Genomic DNA, 16523 nt, shown 5'->3' on the forward strand with positions numbered 1-16523 from the left:
GAGTGCACCCGGGTCCGTTATTGATGAGAGTGTGCTCAGAGTTTGGAGCTCAGTAGTAATCTGAGTAATGAAGCACCACACGCTGTGTGTAACCTGTCGCCTATAAACAGGACTGGTATTTTTACTGGTACCTTAATGATGGTGATATTATTTTATCTGTAATTTATTATTATTATAAATATTAAAAAAAAATAAAAAATTATTATATATATATATATATATACAGTGAGAGAAATAAGTATTTGATCCCCTGCTGATTTTGTAAGTTTACCTCCTTACAAAGACTTGAACAGTCTATAATTTTTATGGAAGGTTTATTTTAACAGAGAGAGACAGAATATCAACAAAAAATCCAGAAAAAAAACATTAAATAAAAGTTATAAATTAATTTGTATTTAATTAAGGGAAATAAGTATTTGATCCCCTACCAACCAGCAAGAATTCTGACCCCCACAGACCGGTTATGTGCCCATGAGGCTACAAATTAGTCCTGTCCCTGTATAAAAGACTCCTGTCACAGAATCAGCTCCCTTGAGATCATTGACAAGCTCCTCCCGTGTAATTCTGGACTGACCTCACCTTTCTCAGAATCATTCTTACCCCACCAGGTGAGATCTTGCATGGAGCTCCAGAGTGAGGGTGATTGACTGTGATCTTGTATTTCTTCCATTTTCGAATGATGGCACCAACAGTGGTCTCTTTCTCACCAAGCTTCTTGCTGATGGTCTTGTAGCCCATTCCAGCCTTGTGCAGGTCTACAATCTTATCCCTGACGTCCTTTGATAGCTCTTTGGTCTTGCCCATGGTGGTGGAGAGATCTGAACAGAAGAAACTGATTCTGTGACAGGAGTCTTTTATACAGGGACAGGACTAATTTGTAGCCTCATGGGCACATAACCGGTCTGTGGGGGTCAGAATTCTTGCTGGTTGGTAGGGGATCAAATACTTATTTCCCTTAATTAAATACAAATTAATTTATAACTTTTATTTAATGTTTTTTTTCTGGATTTTTTGTTGATATTCTGTCTCTCTCTGTTAAAATAAACCTTCCATAAAAATTATAGACTGTTCAAGTCTTTGTAAGGGGGGTAAACTTACAAAATCAGCAGGGGATCAAATACTTATTTCCCCCACTGTATTAATTATTATCATTAATATTATTATTATTTTTATTTATTTTTGGTTTCTTGGTGACTTTGATCGGCCGTTCGTCGACCCTCCCTCCTGTTGCTCTGACATCCAGTTCTGACGTGTGTGTGTGTGTGTGTGTGTGTGTGTGTGTGTGTGTGTGTGTGTGTGTGTGTGTGTGTGTGTGTGATGTTAATCTATATTGTGTGTTTGTGTTTGCAGTCCCAGAAATCCTGGATAGAGAACACCTTCACCAAGAGAGAATGTGTCTACATACTTCCAGTTTCAAAGGATCCTCACAGGTACACACACACACCTACACACACACCTACACACACACCTACACACAAAGCTACACACATAGCTACACACATACACATTTACATTTTTAGCATTTAGCAGACGCTTTTTATCCAAAGTGACTTACACGATGAGCAATTGAGGGTTAAGGGCCTTGCTCAGGGACCCAACAGTGGCAACTTGGTGGTGGCGGGGTTTGAACCGGCAACCTTCTGTTTGCTAGTCCAGTACCTTAACCACTGAGCTATCACTGGCCTACACACACACTCACACACCTACACACAACACACACCTACACACATACACACACAACCACACTCACCTACTCACACACCTACACACACACATAAATACACACACACATAAATACAAACACACACTTACATACATACATACACACACAAAAAATACACACACCTACACACATATACAAACACCTACATACACACAACACCTACTTACACACACACACACACATAAATACACACACACATAAATACAAACACACACTTACATACATACATACACACACAAAAAATACACACACCTACACACATATACAAACACCTACAAACACACAACACCTACTTACACACACACACACATAAATACACACGCACCTACACACATACATAAATACACACACATACACACACAAGTAAATACACACACATACACACATAAATACACACGCATACACACACACAAATAAATACACACGCACCTACACACACATACACACACAAATGCATTCAAACACACACCTACACACACACATAAATACACACACAAATACACACACACACCTATATACACTTATACACACACACCTTTATACACCTACACACACCTACACACACATACAAACACCTACATACACACAACACCTACTTACACACACACACATAAATACACACGCACCTACACACACATACACACATAAATACACACACATACACACACTCACATACACACACAAGTAAATACACACGCACCTACATGCACCTACACACACATACATACACACATAAATACACACGCATACACACACACAAATAAATACACACGCACCTACACACACATACACACACAAATGCATTCAAACACACACCTACACACACACATAAATACACACACAAATACACACACACACCTATATACACTTATACACACACACCTTTATACACCTACACACACCTACACACACATACAAACACCTACATACACACAACACCTACTTACACACACGCACCTACACACACATACATACATAAATACACACACAAATACACACACACACCTATATACACTTATACACACACACCTTTATACACCTACACACACCTACACACACATACAAACACCTACATACACACAACACCTACTTACACACACGCACCTACACACACATACACACATAAATACACACACATACACACACTCACATACACACACAAGTAAATACACACGCACCTACATGCACCTACACACACATACATACACACATAAATACACACGCATACACACACACAAATAAATACACACGCACCTACACACACATACACACACACAAATGCATTCAAACACACACCTACACACACACACACACACACACATAAATACACACACAAATACACACACACACACCTATATACACTTATACACACACACCTTTATACACCTACACAAATACACACACAGACCTACACACAAATAAACACACACACACAAATACACACACACCTATATACACTTATACACACACACATTTATACACCTACACAAATACACACACAGACCTACACACAAATAAACACACACACACAAATACACACACAAATACACACACACACCTATATACACTTATACACACACACCTTTATACACATCTTCACACACACACACTTATTTACACCTACACAAATAAACACACACACATAAATACACACACAAATACACACACATATACACACACACCTTTATACACATCTTCACACACACACTTATACACACCTACACAAATAAACACACACACACATAAATACACACACACACACACACATATACATACACATATACATACACACAGATCTCCACACATACACACACACACTCATTTATACATATGCACATAAATACATGTTTGTACACATTACTCTTATCGTGTGTGTGTGTGTGTGAGGGGGGCTGTAGATTTACCCCCAGCATTCCTGAGTACAGGTCCACACGTGTACAGGAATGTTTCCTAATCTCCTCAATCTGAATCTGAATCTGTGTCCTGATTGGTGGAGACACTTCACATGGGCTGCATGCTACAATCTCACACACACACACACACACACACACACACACACACACACACACACACACACGTGTATACGAGCAAGGTGTGTATCAGACGTAGATGCAGGTTGTAATGTAAGGTTGGTGTGTGTGATCTTGGGTTGGATCTCACTCACTTTCTGATGATGTGATGAAGGTTCATCGTGTTTCCTGTGTAGCAGTAATGACTTCCTCTGAGAATCAGTGTGTGCGTGTGTGTAGCCTCAGGGTTCATCTACAGATCTAACACACCGGGTCTGTGTAAACCCTAGCTCTCTCTCTCTCTCTCTCTCTCTCTCTCTCTCTCTCTCTCTACCTCTCTACACACACACATATTTCCCATCATCCTACACTCCCGAGAAGAGGGCGTGTCTAAATCCTTAGCTCCCTTAAAATGCTCCTACTGAGGTTCTTGATTCTGAGTGATGATCTGACCGAATGACGAGGGAGCGTCCGACGCCTCCTCAGCGCTGAAGATCAATCCCAGCATTCAGTGCGGCACGACTTTCCTCACAAAGAACTACAAACATGGTGGACGAATCAGTACGGAGCAACCAACAGAGTTCCTCTCACATCCTCACTGATGTGTGATCTGTATAAAGGTGTGATTATACCAGTGTGGGTTTATCTGTAAATCGGGGCGTCGGGGAGAGTTGAAGCGTTTTCGCTACACGGAGGGAGACGTTAGCCGGCGTGCTAGTGCTAACTGTGTTAGCTTAGTAAGCTAAAGCTGTGGTGATGTAATGGGCGTGTCTCTGTATCAGTAGAGCGTGTAAATAATCTGATGATGACTCCAGGTGTGATTAGAATCCTCTCTACTGAGGAGCTGATCAGGTGGGTAGTGGGGAGCAGGGCGGGGCGATAGGTTCTCACACAGACCCTGTATGTGTACAGTATTAAACACACACTACACTAAAGCGTTACTCTGCAGAGCATCGTGTCCCAGATTAATGTTCTGTGTTTGTCTTTATTCAGGTGCCTTCCAGGATGTCAGATCTGCCAGCAGCTTGTCAGGTGAGTTTCAGTATGTGTGTGTGTGTGTGTGTGTGTGTGTGTGTGTGTGCGCATCCATGTGAGAGAGTGTATTAAAGTGTGTGTGCATGGTTATTTTGCATGTGTGTGTGCGCGTGTGTGTGCATGCCTCTCTGCGTGTGTGTGCAGGTGCTGCTGCGGCCGGCTGGTCCGGCAGCACGCCGGATTCACCGCAAGTTTGGCGATGAAGTACTCGGACGTGAAGCTGGGTGAGGGGGCGGGGTCAGGGGCGGGGCCGGGGGCGGAGCAGGAGGAATGGAGCGTGGAGAAGCACACGGAGCAGAGTCCCACCGACGCCTACGGCATCATCAACTTCCAGGGGGGGTCGCACTCCTACAGGGCCAAGGTACACACACACACACACACACATTGGTATCTTAGTAGTTAAAGTACAAGTAATCAGAAGGTCTCTGGTTTAGGTCCCACCACTTTCAAAATTGCCAATTGGCAAGTCCCTCATTCAGTCACAATTTACAATTAATTAGATCAAAGCATCAGCTGTATGTAAATGTATCCACACTCACATAGAGTAGAAGGGAACGAGTGTATAATAGAGGGGCGGGGCTATATATTAGCAGGGCGGGGCTATATATTAGCAGGGCGGGGCTATATATTAGCAGGGCGGGGCTATATATTAGCAGGGCGGGGCTATATATGTTTTTACACCTGTATTTACATGAAACACCTGCTGGATCTTTATTTTACTGTATTAGTGCTTTTATCGTGTGTGTGTGTGTTCCTGTGTGTGTGTGTGTGTGTGTGTGTGTGTGTGTGTGTGTGTGTTCCTCTGTGTTCCTCTGTGTGTGTGTGTGTGTGTGTTCCTCTGTGTGTGTGTGTGTGTGTGTTCCTGTGTGTGTGTGTGTGTGTGTGTGTGTGTGTGTGTGTGTTCCTCTGTGTTCCTCTGTGTGTGTGTGTGTGTGTTCCTCTGTGTGTGTGTTCCTCTGTGTGTGTGTTCCTCTGTGTGTGTGTGTGTGTGTGTGTGTTCCTCTCTCTGTGTGTGTGTGTGTTCCTCTGTGTGTGTGTTCCTGTGTGTGTGTGTGTTCCTCTGTGTGTGTGTGTGTGTGTGTGTGTGTTCCTCTCTGTGTGTGTGTGTGTGTGTGTTCCTCTGTGTGTGTGTGTGTGTGTGTGTGTTCCTCTGTGTGTGTGTTCCTGTGTGTGTGTGTGTTCCTCTGTGTGTGTGTGTGTGTGTGTTCCTCTCTGTGTGTGTGTGTGTTCCTCTGTGTGTGTGTGTGTGTGTGTTCCTCTGTGTGTGTGTGTGTGTGTGTGTGTTCCTCTCTCTTTGTGTGTGTGTGTTCCTCTGTGTGTGTGTGTGTGTTCCTCTGTGTGTTCCTCTGTGTGTGTGTGTGTGTGTTCCTCTGTGTGTGTGTGTTCCTGTGTGTGTGTGTTCCTCTGTGTGTGTGTGTTCCTGTGTGTGTGTGTGTGTGTGTGTGTGTGTGTGTTCCTGTGTGTGTGTGTTCCTCTGTGTGTGTGTGTGTGTGTGTGTGTGTGTGTGTGTGTGTACATACAGTACGTGCGCCTCTCGTACGACTCGCGCCCCGAGGCGATCCTCAGGCTGATGTTGAAGGAGTGGCAGATGGAACTTCCTAAAATCGTCATCTCGGTACACGGGGGCATCCAGAACTTCGACCTGCACCCCCGAATCAAGCAAGTGGTGGGGAAGGGTCTGATCAAAGCGGCCGTCACCACCGGGGCCTGGATCCTCACCGGGGGGGTCAACACAGGTACACCCCAATATCACCCCGATTACACCCTAATACCACCCCAACACACTGCTACAGTCACACCTACACACACACCTACACAGCTACACACACACCTACACACACACCTACACAGCTACATACCTTCCAACACACACCTACACACACTGCTACAGTCACACCTACACACCTACACACACACCTACACAGCTACATACCCCCCAACACACACCTACACACACTGCTACAGTCACACCTACACACACACCTACACAGCTACATACCCCCCAACACACACCTACACACACTGCTACAGTCACACCTACACAGCTACATACCCACCAACACACACCTACACACACTGCTACAGTCACACCTACACACACACCTACACAGCTACATATCCACCAACACACACCAACACACACTGCTACAGTCACACCTACACACCTACACACACTGCTACAGTCACACCTACACACACACCTACACAGCTACATACCCCCCAATACACACCTACACACACTGCTACAGTCACACCTACACCCACACCTACACAGCTACACACACACCTACACACACACCTACACAGCTACATACCCCCCAACACACACCTACACAGCTACATACCCCCCAATACACACCTACACACACTGCTACAGTCACACCTACACACACACCTACACAGCTACATACCCCCAACACACACCTACACACACTGCTACAGTCACACCTACACACACACCTACACAGCTACACACACACCTACACACACACCTACACAGCTACATACCCCCCAACACACACCTACACACACTGCTACAGTCACACCTACACACCTACACACACACCTACACACACACCTACACAGCTACATACCCCCCAATACACACCTACACACACTGCTACAGTCACACCTACACCCACACCTACACAGCTACACACACACCTACACACACACCTACACAGCTACATACCCCCCAACACACACCTACACACACTGCTACAGTCACACCTACACACACACCTACACAGCTACATACCCCCCAACACACACCTACACACACTGCTACAGTCACACCTACACACACTGCTACAGTCACACCTACACACACACCTACACAGCTACAGACACACCTACACAGCTACATACCCCAACACACACCTACACACACTGCTACAGTCACACCTACACACACACCTACACAGCTACATACCCCCAACACACACCTACACACACTGCTACAGTCACACCTACACACCTACACACACACCTACACAGCTACATACCCCCCAACACACACCTACACACACTGCTACAGCCACACCTACACACACTGCTAGTCACACCTACACACACACCTACACAGCTACATACCCCCCAACACACACCTACACACACTGCTACAGTCACACCTACACACACTGCTACAGTCACACCTACACACACTGCTACAGTCACACCTACACACCTACACACACACCTACACAGCTACATACCCCCCAACACACACCTACACACACTGCTACAGTCACACCTACACACACACCTACACAGCTACATACCCACCAACACACACCTACACACACTGCTACAGTCACACCTACACACACACCTACACAGCTACACACACACCTACACACACACCTACACAGCTACATACCCCCCAACACACACCTACACATACACTGCTACTGTACAGTCACACCTACACACCTACACAGCTACATACCCCCCAACACACACCTACACATACACTGCTACTGTACAGTCACACCTACACACACACCTACACACCTACACACACACCTACACATACACTGCTACTGTACAGTCACACCTACACACCTACACACACACCTACACACCTACACACACACCTACACACACCTACACATACACAGCTACTGTACAGTCACACCTACACACAAACCTACACAGCTACATACCCACCTACACACACTGCTACAGTCACACCTACACACCTACACACACACCTACACAGCTACATACCCACCAACACACACCTACACATACACTGCTACTGTACATACACACACAGTCACACCTACACACACACCTACACACACACCTACACATACACTGCTACTGTACAGTCACACCTACACACCTACACACACACCTACACAGCTACAGTACATACCCACCAACACACAGCTACACATACACTGCTACTGTACAGTCACACCTACACACACCTACACATACACAGCTACTGTACAGTCACACCTACACACCTACACACAAACCTACACAGCTACATACCCACCAACACACACCTACACACACTGCTACAGTCACACCTACACACCTACACACACACCTACACAGCTACAGTACATACCCACCAACACACAGCTACACATACACTGCTACTGTACAGTCACACCTACACACACACATACACACCTACACACACACCTACACAGCTACATACCCCCCAACACACACCTACACATACACTGCTACTGTACATACACACACAGTCACACCTACACACACACATACACAGCTACTGTACATACACACACAGTCACACCTACACACACACATACACACCTACACACACACCTACACAGCTACATACCCCCAACACACACCTACACATACACTGCTACTGTACATACACACACAGTCACACCTACACACACACATACACAGCTACTGTACATACACACACAGTCACACCTACACACACACATACACACATACACAGCTACTGTACATACACACACAGTCACACCTACACACACACATACACAGCTACTGTACATACACACACAGTCACACCTACACACACACATACACAGCTACTGTACATACACACACAGTCACACCTACACACACACATACACACCTACACACACACCTACACAGCTACATACCCCCAACACACACCTACACATACACTGCTACTGTACATACACACACAGTCACACCTACACACACACATACACAGCTACTGTACATACACACACAGTCACACCTACACACCTACACACACACCTACACAGCTACATACCCCCCAACACACACCTACACATACACTGCTACTGTACATACACACACAGTCACACCTACACACCTACACACACACCTACACAGCTACATACCCCCCAACACACACCTACACATACACTGCTACTGTACATACACACACAGTCACACCTACACACACACATACACAGCTACTGTACATACACACACAGTCACACCTACACACACACATACACACATACACAGCTACTGTACATACACACACAGTCACACCTACACACACACATACACAGCTACTGTACATACACACACAGTCACACCTACACACCTACACACACACCTACACAGCTACATACCCCCAACACACACCTACACATACACTGCTACTGTACATACACACACAGTCACACCTACACACACACATACACAGCTACTGTACATACACACACAGTCACACCTACACACCTACACACACACCTACCCACCTACACACACACCTACACAGCTACATACCCCCCAACACACACCTACACATACACTGCTACTGTACATACACACACAGTCACACCTACACACACACATACACAGCTACTGTACATACACACACAGTCACACCTACACACACACATACACAGCTACTGTACATACACACACAGTCACACCTACACACCTACACACACACCTACACACCTACACACACACCTACACAGCTACATACCCCCCAACACACACCTACACATACACTGCTACTGTACATACACACACAGTCACACCTACACACACACACACACACACACGTGCTCAGGTGCAGTTAGGTGATTACAGCAGAATGATTTCTGATGAACTATAAACACTCATTAGATGTGAGTGGATAATCCTGCACCACTGAGTCTCACTCAACCTCTAATCTGTCTGGGTGGAGGCGCTGGGCTCTAAATGCTGTTTTCTCTCTCCTGTGTGTGTGTGTGTGTGTGTGTGTGTGTGTGTGTGTGTGTGTGTGTGTGTGTGTGTGTGTGTGTGTAGGTGTGGCCAAGCATGTTGGTGATGCACTGAAGGAACACTCGTCCCGCTCGGCACGGAAAATCTGCACTATCGGTGTCGCCCCGTGGGGGGTCATCGAGAACCGGAATGACCTTATCGGGAGAGATGTGAGGACACACACACACCCCTACACACACACACACACACACACACACACACCCCTACACACACACACACACACCTGCAGTCTTCATTAAGAACTTAACCTACATTAACACATGAAACCCAGGACTTTACGTTTAATGATTCAGAATGGTGTGTAACAATGTGTAATGGTGTGTGTGTAACGGTGTGTGTAACGGTGTGTGTAACGGTGTGTGTAACGGTGTGTGTGTTTAGGTCGTAGCCCCGTACCAGACCCTGCTGAACCCCCTCAGTAAGCTGAACGTGCTGAATAATTTACACTCTCACTTTATCCTGGTGGACGATGGAACTGTGGGTAAATACGGGGCCGAGGTCAACCTGAGGAGAGAGCTGGAGAAACACATCAACCTACAGAGGATACACGCCCGTACGTACATCATAAACACCGTCATCAAACACCTCCACCATCAAACACCCATACATACACCATCAAACACTACAACACACAGCTACACATACACTGCTACTGTACAGTCACACCTACACACACACCTACACACACCTACACATACACAGCTACTGTACAGTCACACCTACACACCTACACACAAACCTACACAGCTACATACCCACCAACACACACCTACACACACTGCTACAGTCACACCTACACACCTACACACAAACCTACACAGCTACATACCCACCAACACACACCTACACACACTGCTACAGTCACACCTACACACCTACACACACACCTACACAGCTACAGTACATACCCACCAACACACAGCTACACATACACTGCTACTGTACAGTCACACCTACACACACACCTACACACACCTAAACACCCATACATACACCATCAAACACTACCACCATTAAACACTGTCATTAAATGCTACTACACGTCCATACGTACACCATCAAATACCTCCACCATTAAACACCACCATCAAACACCTCCACACGCCTGTACGTACATCAAACACCTACACATACTACACATACCACATCATAAACACCACCATCACCAACACACGCCCGTACGTATGTAATCAAACACCTCAACCACCATCAAACACCACCATCACCAACACACGCCCGTATGTACATCATAAAGTCCACCATCAAACACCTCAACCACCATCTGTTGATGCATGCTCAATAATCCAGGTACACAAATCCACAAAGTTGAATCAGTTCATCTGGACATAAGTTTGTTGTAGAGATACGTTTCGTCACTCAATCCGAATGACTTCTTCACCTCCACCATCAAACACCACCATCACCAACACACGCCCGTATGTACATCATAAAGTCCACCATCAAACACCAACACATGCCCGTAGGTATATTATCAAACACCTCCACCATCAAACACCAACACATGCCCGTACGTATATTGTAGTATGTACACCACCATACGCCTGTACATACGTATATTATCAAACACCTCCACCATCAAACACCAACACATGCCCGTACGTATATTGTAGTATGTACACCACCATACGCCTGTACATACGTATATTATCAAACACCTCCACCATCAAACACCACCACACGCCCATACGTATAGTATCAAACACCGCCATCACTAAACACCACTACATGCCCGTATGTACATCATAAACACCGTCATCAAACACCACCATTAAACACTGCCATCAAACCCCATCATACGCCGTTTGTACAGCATAAACACCACCATCATCAAACACCATCATTATTAAACACTGCCATTACTAAACACCACCACATGCATGTACTGTACATACCACAATCAAACACCAACACATGCTTGTATGTACATTATTAAACACCGCCATCACTAAACACCACCACACGCCTGTACATACATCATATATACCGCTATCAAACACCTCCACCATTAACTGCCATCAAACAAACACCACTACTCACCCATACGTATATTATCAAACACCGTCATCACCAAACACCTCCACCATTAAACATTGCCATCAAACACCACTACATGCCCGTACATACATCATAAACACCAACATCAAAAACCAACCCCATTAAACACTGCCGTCCTCAAACACCTCAGACAAACACCTCTACATGCATGTACATACATCTCGAACACCACTGCCACCATCACCAAACACCATAATTGAACACCGCCATCAAACACCAATACACGCATGTACGTACATCTCAACACCACCGCCATTAAACACCGCTGTCACCAAACGCTGTCACCAAACACTGTCACCACCGAACACTGCTGCCATCAAACACCACCATCACTAAATACTGCCACTATCAAACACCACCACCAGACATCACTATAAGCTCGTAATGAAGCCACAGTGTGGAGGAGCCGCTGGTTCAGGACTCAGTAATATTATAGTAAGATTTCATGCTAATAAAGGATCCAGATGTTCTGATAAACACTGATAAACAGTTTCTCTCATATACACACTCTGTGTGTGTGTGTGTGTCTGTGCAGGGATCGGACAGGGTGTACCCGTGGTAGCGCTAATATTTGAGGGAGGGCCCAACGTGATCCTGACGGTGCTGGAATACCTGCAGGAAAACCCCCCCGTCCCTGTGGTGGTGTGTGAGGGAACCGGACGTGCCGCAGACATTCTGTCTTTCATCCACAAACAGACTGAGGACGATGGGTCAGAGACACACACACACACACACACACACACACACACACATACAGTATATACACACACACACGCATACACACACATACAGTATATACACACACACACGCATACACACACATACAGTATACACACACACTTATACACACACATATAGTATATACACACACACACTTATACACACACATACAGTATACACACACACGCATACACACACATACAGTATATACACACACACACTTATACACACACACATACAGTATATACACACACACACTTATACACACACATACAGTATATACACACACACACGCATATACACATACAGTACACACACACACTTATACACACACACATACAGTATATACACACACACACTTATACACACACATACAGTATATACACACACACATACAGTATATACACACACACACGCATATACACATACAGTACACACACACACTTATACACACACATACAGTATATACACACACACACTCATATACACGCACTTACACACACACACACACACACACACACTTATACACACACATACAGTATATACACACACACGCATACACACACATACAGTATATACACACACACACACTTATACACACACACATACAGTATATACACACACACACTTATACACACACATACAGTATATACACACACACACGCATATACACATACAGTACACACACACACTTATACACACACATACAGTATATACACACACACGCATACACACACATACAGTATATACACACACACACACTTATACACACACATACAGTATATACACACACACACGCATATACACATACAGTACACACACACACTTATACACACACATACAGTATATACACACACACACTCATATACACATATACACGCACTTACACACACACACACACACACTTATACACACACATACAGTATATACACACACACACACACTTATACACACACACATACAGTATATACACACACACACTCATATACACATATACACGCACTTACACACACACACACACACACACTTATACACACACATACAGTATATACACACACACACACATATACACATATACACGCACTTACACACACACACACACACACTTATACACACACATACAGTATATACACACACACACTCATATACACATATACACGCACTTACACACACACACACACACACACACTTATACACACACATACAGTATATACACACACACACACTCATATACACACATACAGTATATACACACACACACACTTATACACACACATACAGTATATACACACACACACACTTATACACACACATACAGTATATACACACACACACACATATACACATATACACGCACTTACACACACACACACACACACTTATACACACACATACAGTATATACACACACACACTCATATACACATATACACGCACTTACACACACACACACACACACACACACACACACACTTATACACACACATACAGTATATACACACACACACGCATACACACACATACAGTATATACACACACACACGCATACACACACATACAGTATACACACACATACAGTATACACACACACTTATACACACACATACAGTATATACACACACACACTTATACACACACACATACAGTATATACACACACGCATACACACACATACAGTATATACACACACACACACACACACACACACTTATACACACACATACAGTATATACACACACACACTTATACACACACACATACAGTATATACACACACACACTCATATACACACACATACAGTATATACACACACACACACTTATACACACACACATACAGTATATACACACACGCATACACACACATACAGTATATACACACACACACGCTTATACACACACACATACAGTATATACACACACACACTTATACACACACATACAGTATATACACACACACACTCATATACACATATACACGCACTTACACACACACACACACACACACACACACACTTATACACACACATACAGTATATACACACACACACTTATACACACACATACAGTATATACACACACACACGCATACACACACATACAGTATACACACACACGCATACACACACATACAGTATATACACACACACACTTATACACACACACATACAGTATATACACACACACGCATACACACACATACAGTATACACACACACGCATACACACACATACAGTATATACACACACACACTTATACACACACACATACAGTATATACACACACACACGCATACACACACATACAGTATACACACACACGCATACACACACATACAGTATATACACACACACACTTATACACACACACATACAGTATATACACACACACACACGCATACACACACATACAGTATACACACACACGCATACACACACATACAGTATATACACACACACACTTATACACACACACATACAGTATATACACACACACACTCATATACACATATACACGCACTTACACACACACACACACACACACACACTTATACACACACATACAGTATATACACACACACACGCATACACACACATACAGTATATACACACACACACGCATACACACACATACAGTATACACACACACTTATACACACACATACAGTATATACACACACACACTTATACACACACATACAGTATACACACACACGCATACACACACATACAGTATATACACACACACACTTATACACACACACATACAGTATATACACACACACGCATACACACACATACAGTATATACACACACACACTTATACACACACACATACAGTATATACACACACACACTCATATACACACATACAGTATATACACACACACACTCATATACACATATACACGCACTTACACACACACACACACACACACACACACACACACACACACACACTTATACACACACATACAGTATATACACACACACACTCATATACACATATACACGCACTTACACACACACACACACACACACACACACACTTATACACACACATACAGTATATACACACACACACTTATACACACACATACAGTATATACACACACACACGCATACACACACACACGCATACACACATACAGTATACACACACGCATACACACATATACAGTATATACACACACACACGCATACACACACATACAGTATACACACACGCA

The 16523-nt window shown here is 44.2% G+C and overlaps 1 protein-coding gene across 3 annotated transcripts in view; it reads left to right on the forward strand.

The window, feature by feature from the left end:
• Positions 1 to 16523, forward strand: part of trpm7 (transient receptor potential cation channel, subfamily M, member 7) — a 103365-nt gene that overhangs the window by 17328 nt on the left and 69514 nt on the right. For all 3 annotated transcript variants that reach the window (XM_063004643.1, XM_063004644.1, XM_063004642.1), the window contains exons 2-8: positions 1351 to 1430; positions 4726 to 4764; positions 4912 to 5128; positions 6290 to 6503; positions 10525 to 10649; positions 10882 to 11053; positions 13112 to 13286. In XM_063004643.1, coding sequence (XP_062860713.1) covers positions 1351 to 1430; positions 4726 to 4764; positions 4912 to 5128; positions 6290 to 6503; positions 10525 to 10649; positions 10882 to 11053; positions 13112 to 13286 — 1022 coding nt within the window. The remainder of the gene's footprint in view (positions 1 to 1350; positions 1431 to 4725; positions 4765 to 4911; positions 5129 to 6289; positions 6504 to 10524; positions 10650 to 10881; positions 11054 to 13111; positions 13287 to 16523) is intronic.

The sequence above is a fragment of the Trichomycterus rosablanca genome, chromosome 11 (genome assembly GCF_030014385.1).
Source record: "Trichomycterus rosablanca isolate fTriRos1 chromosome 11, fTriRos1.hap1, whole genome shotgun sequence".
Taxonomy (NCBI): domain Eukaryota; kingdom Metazoa; phylum Chordata; class Actinopteri; order Siluriformes; family Trichomycteridae; genus Trichomycterus; species Trichomycterus rosablanca.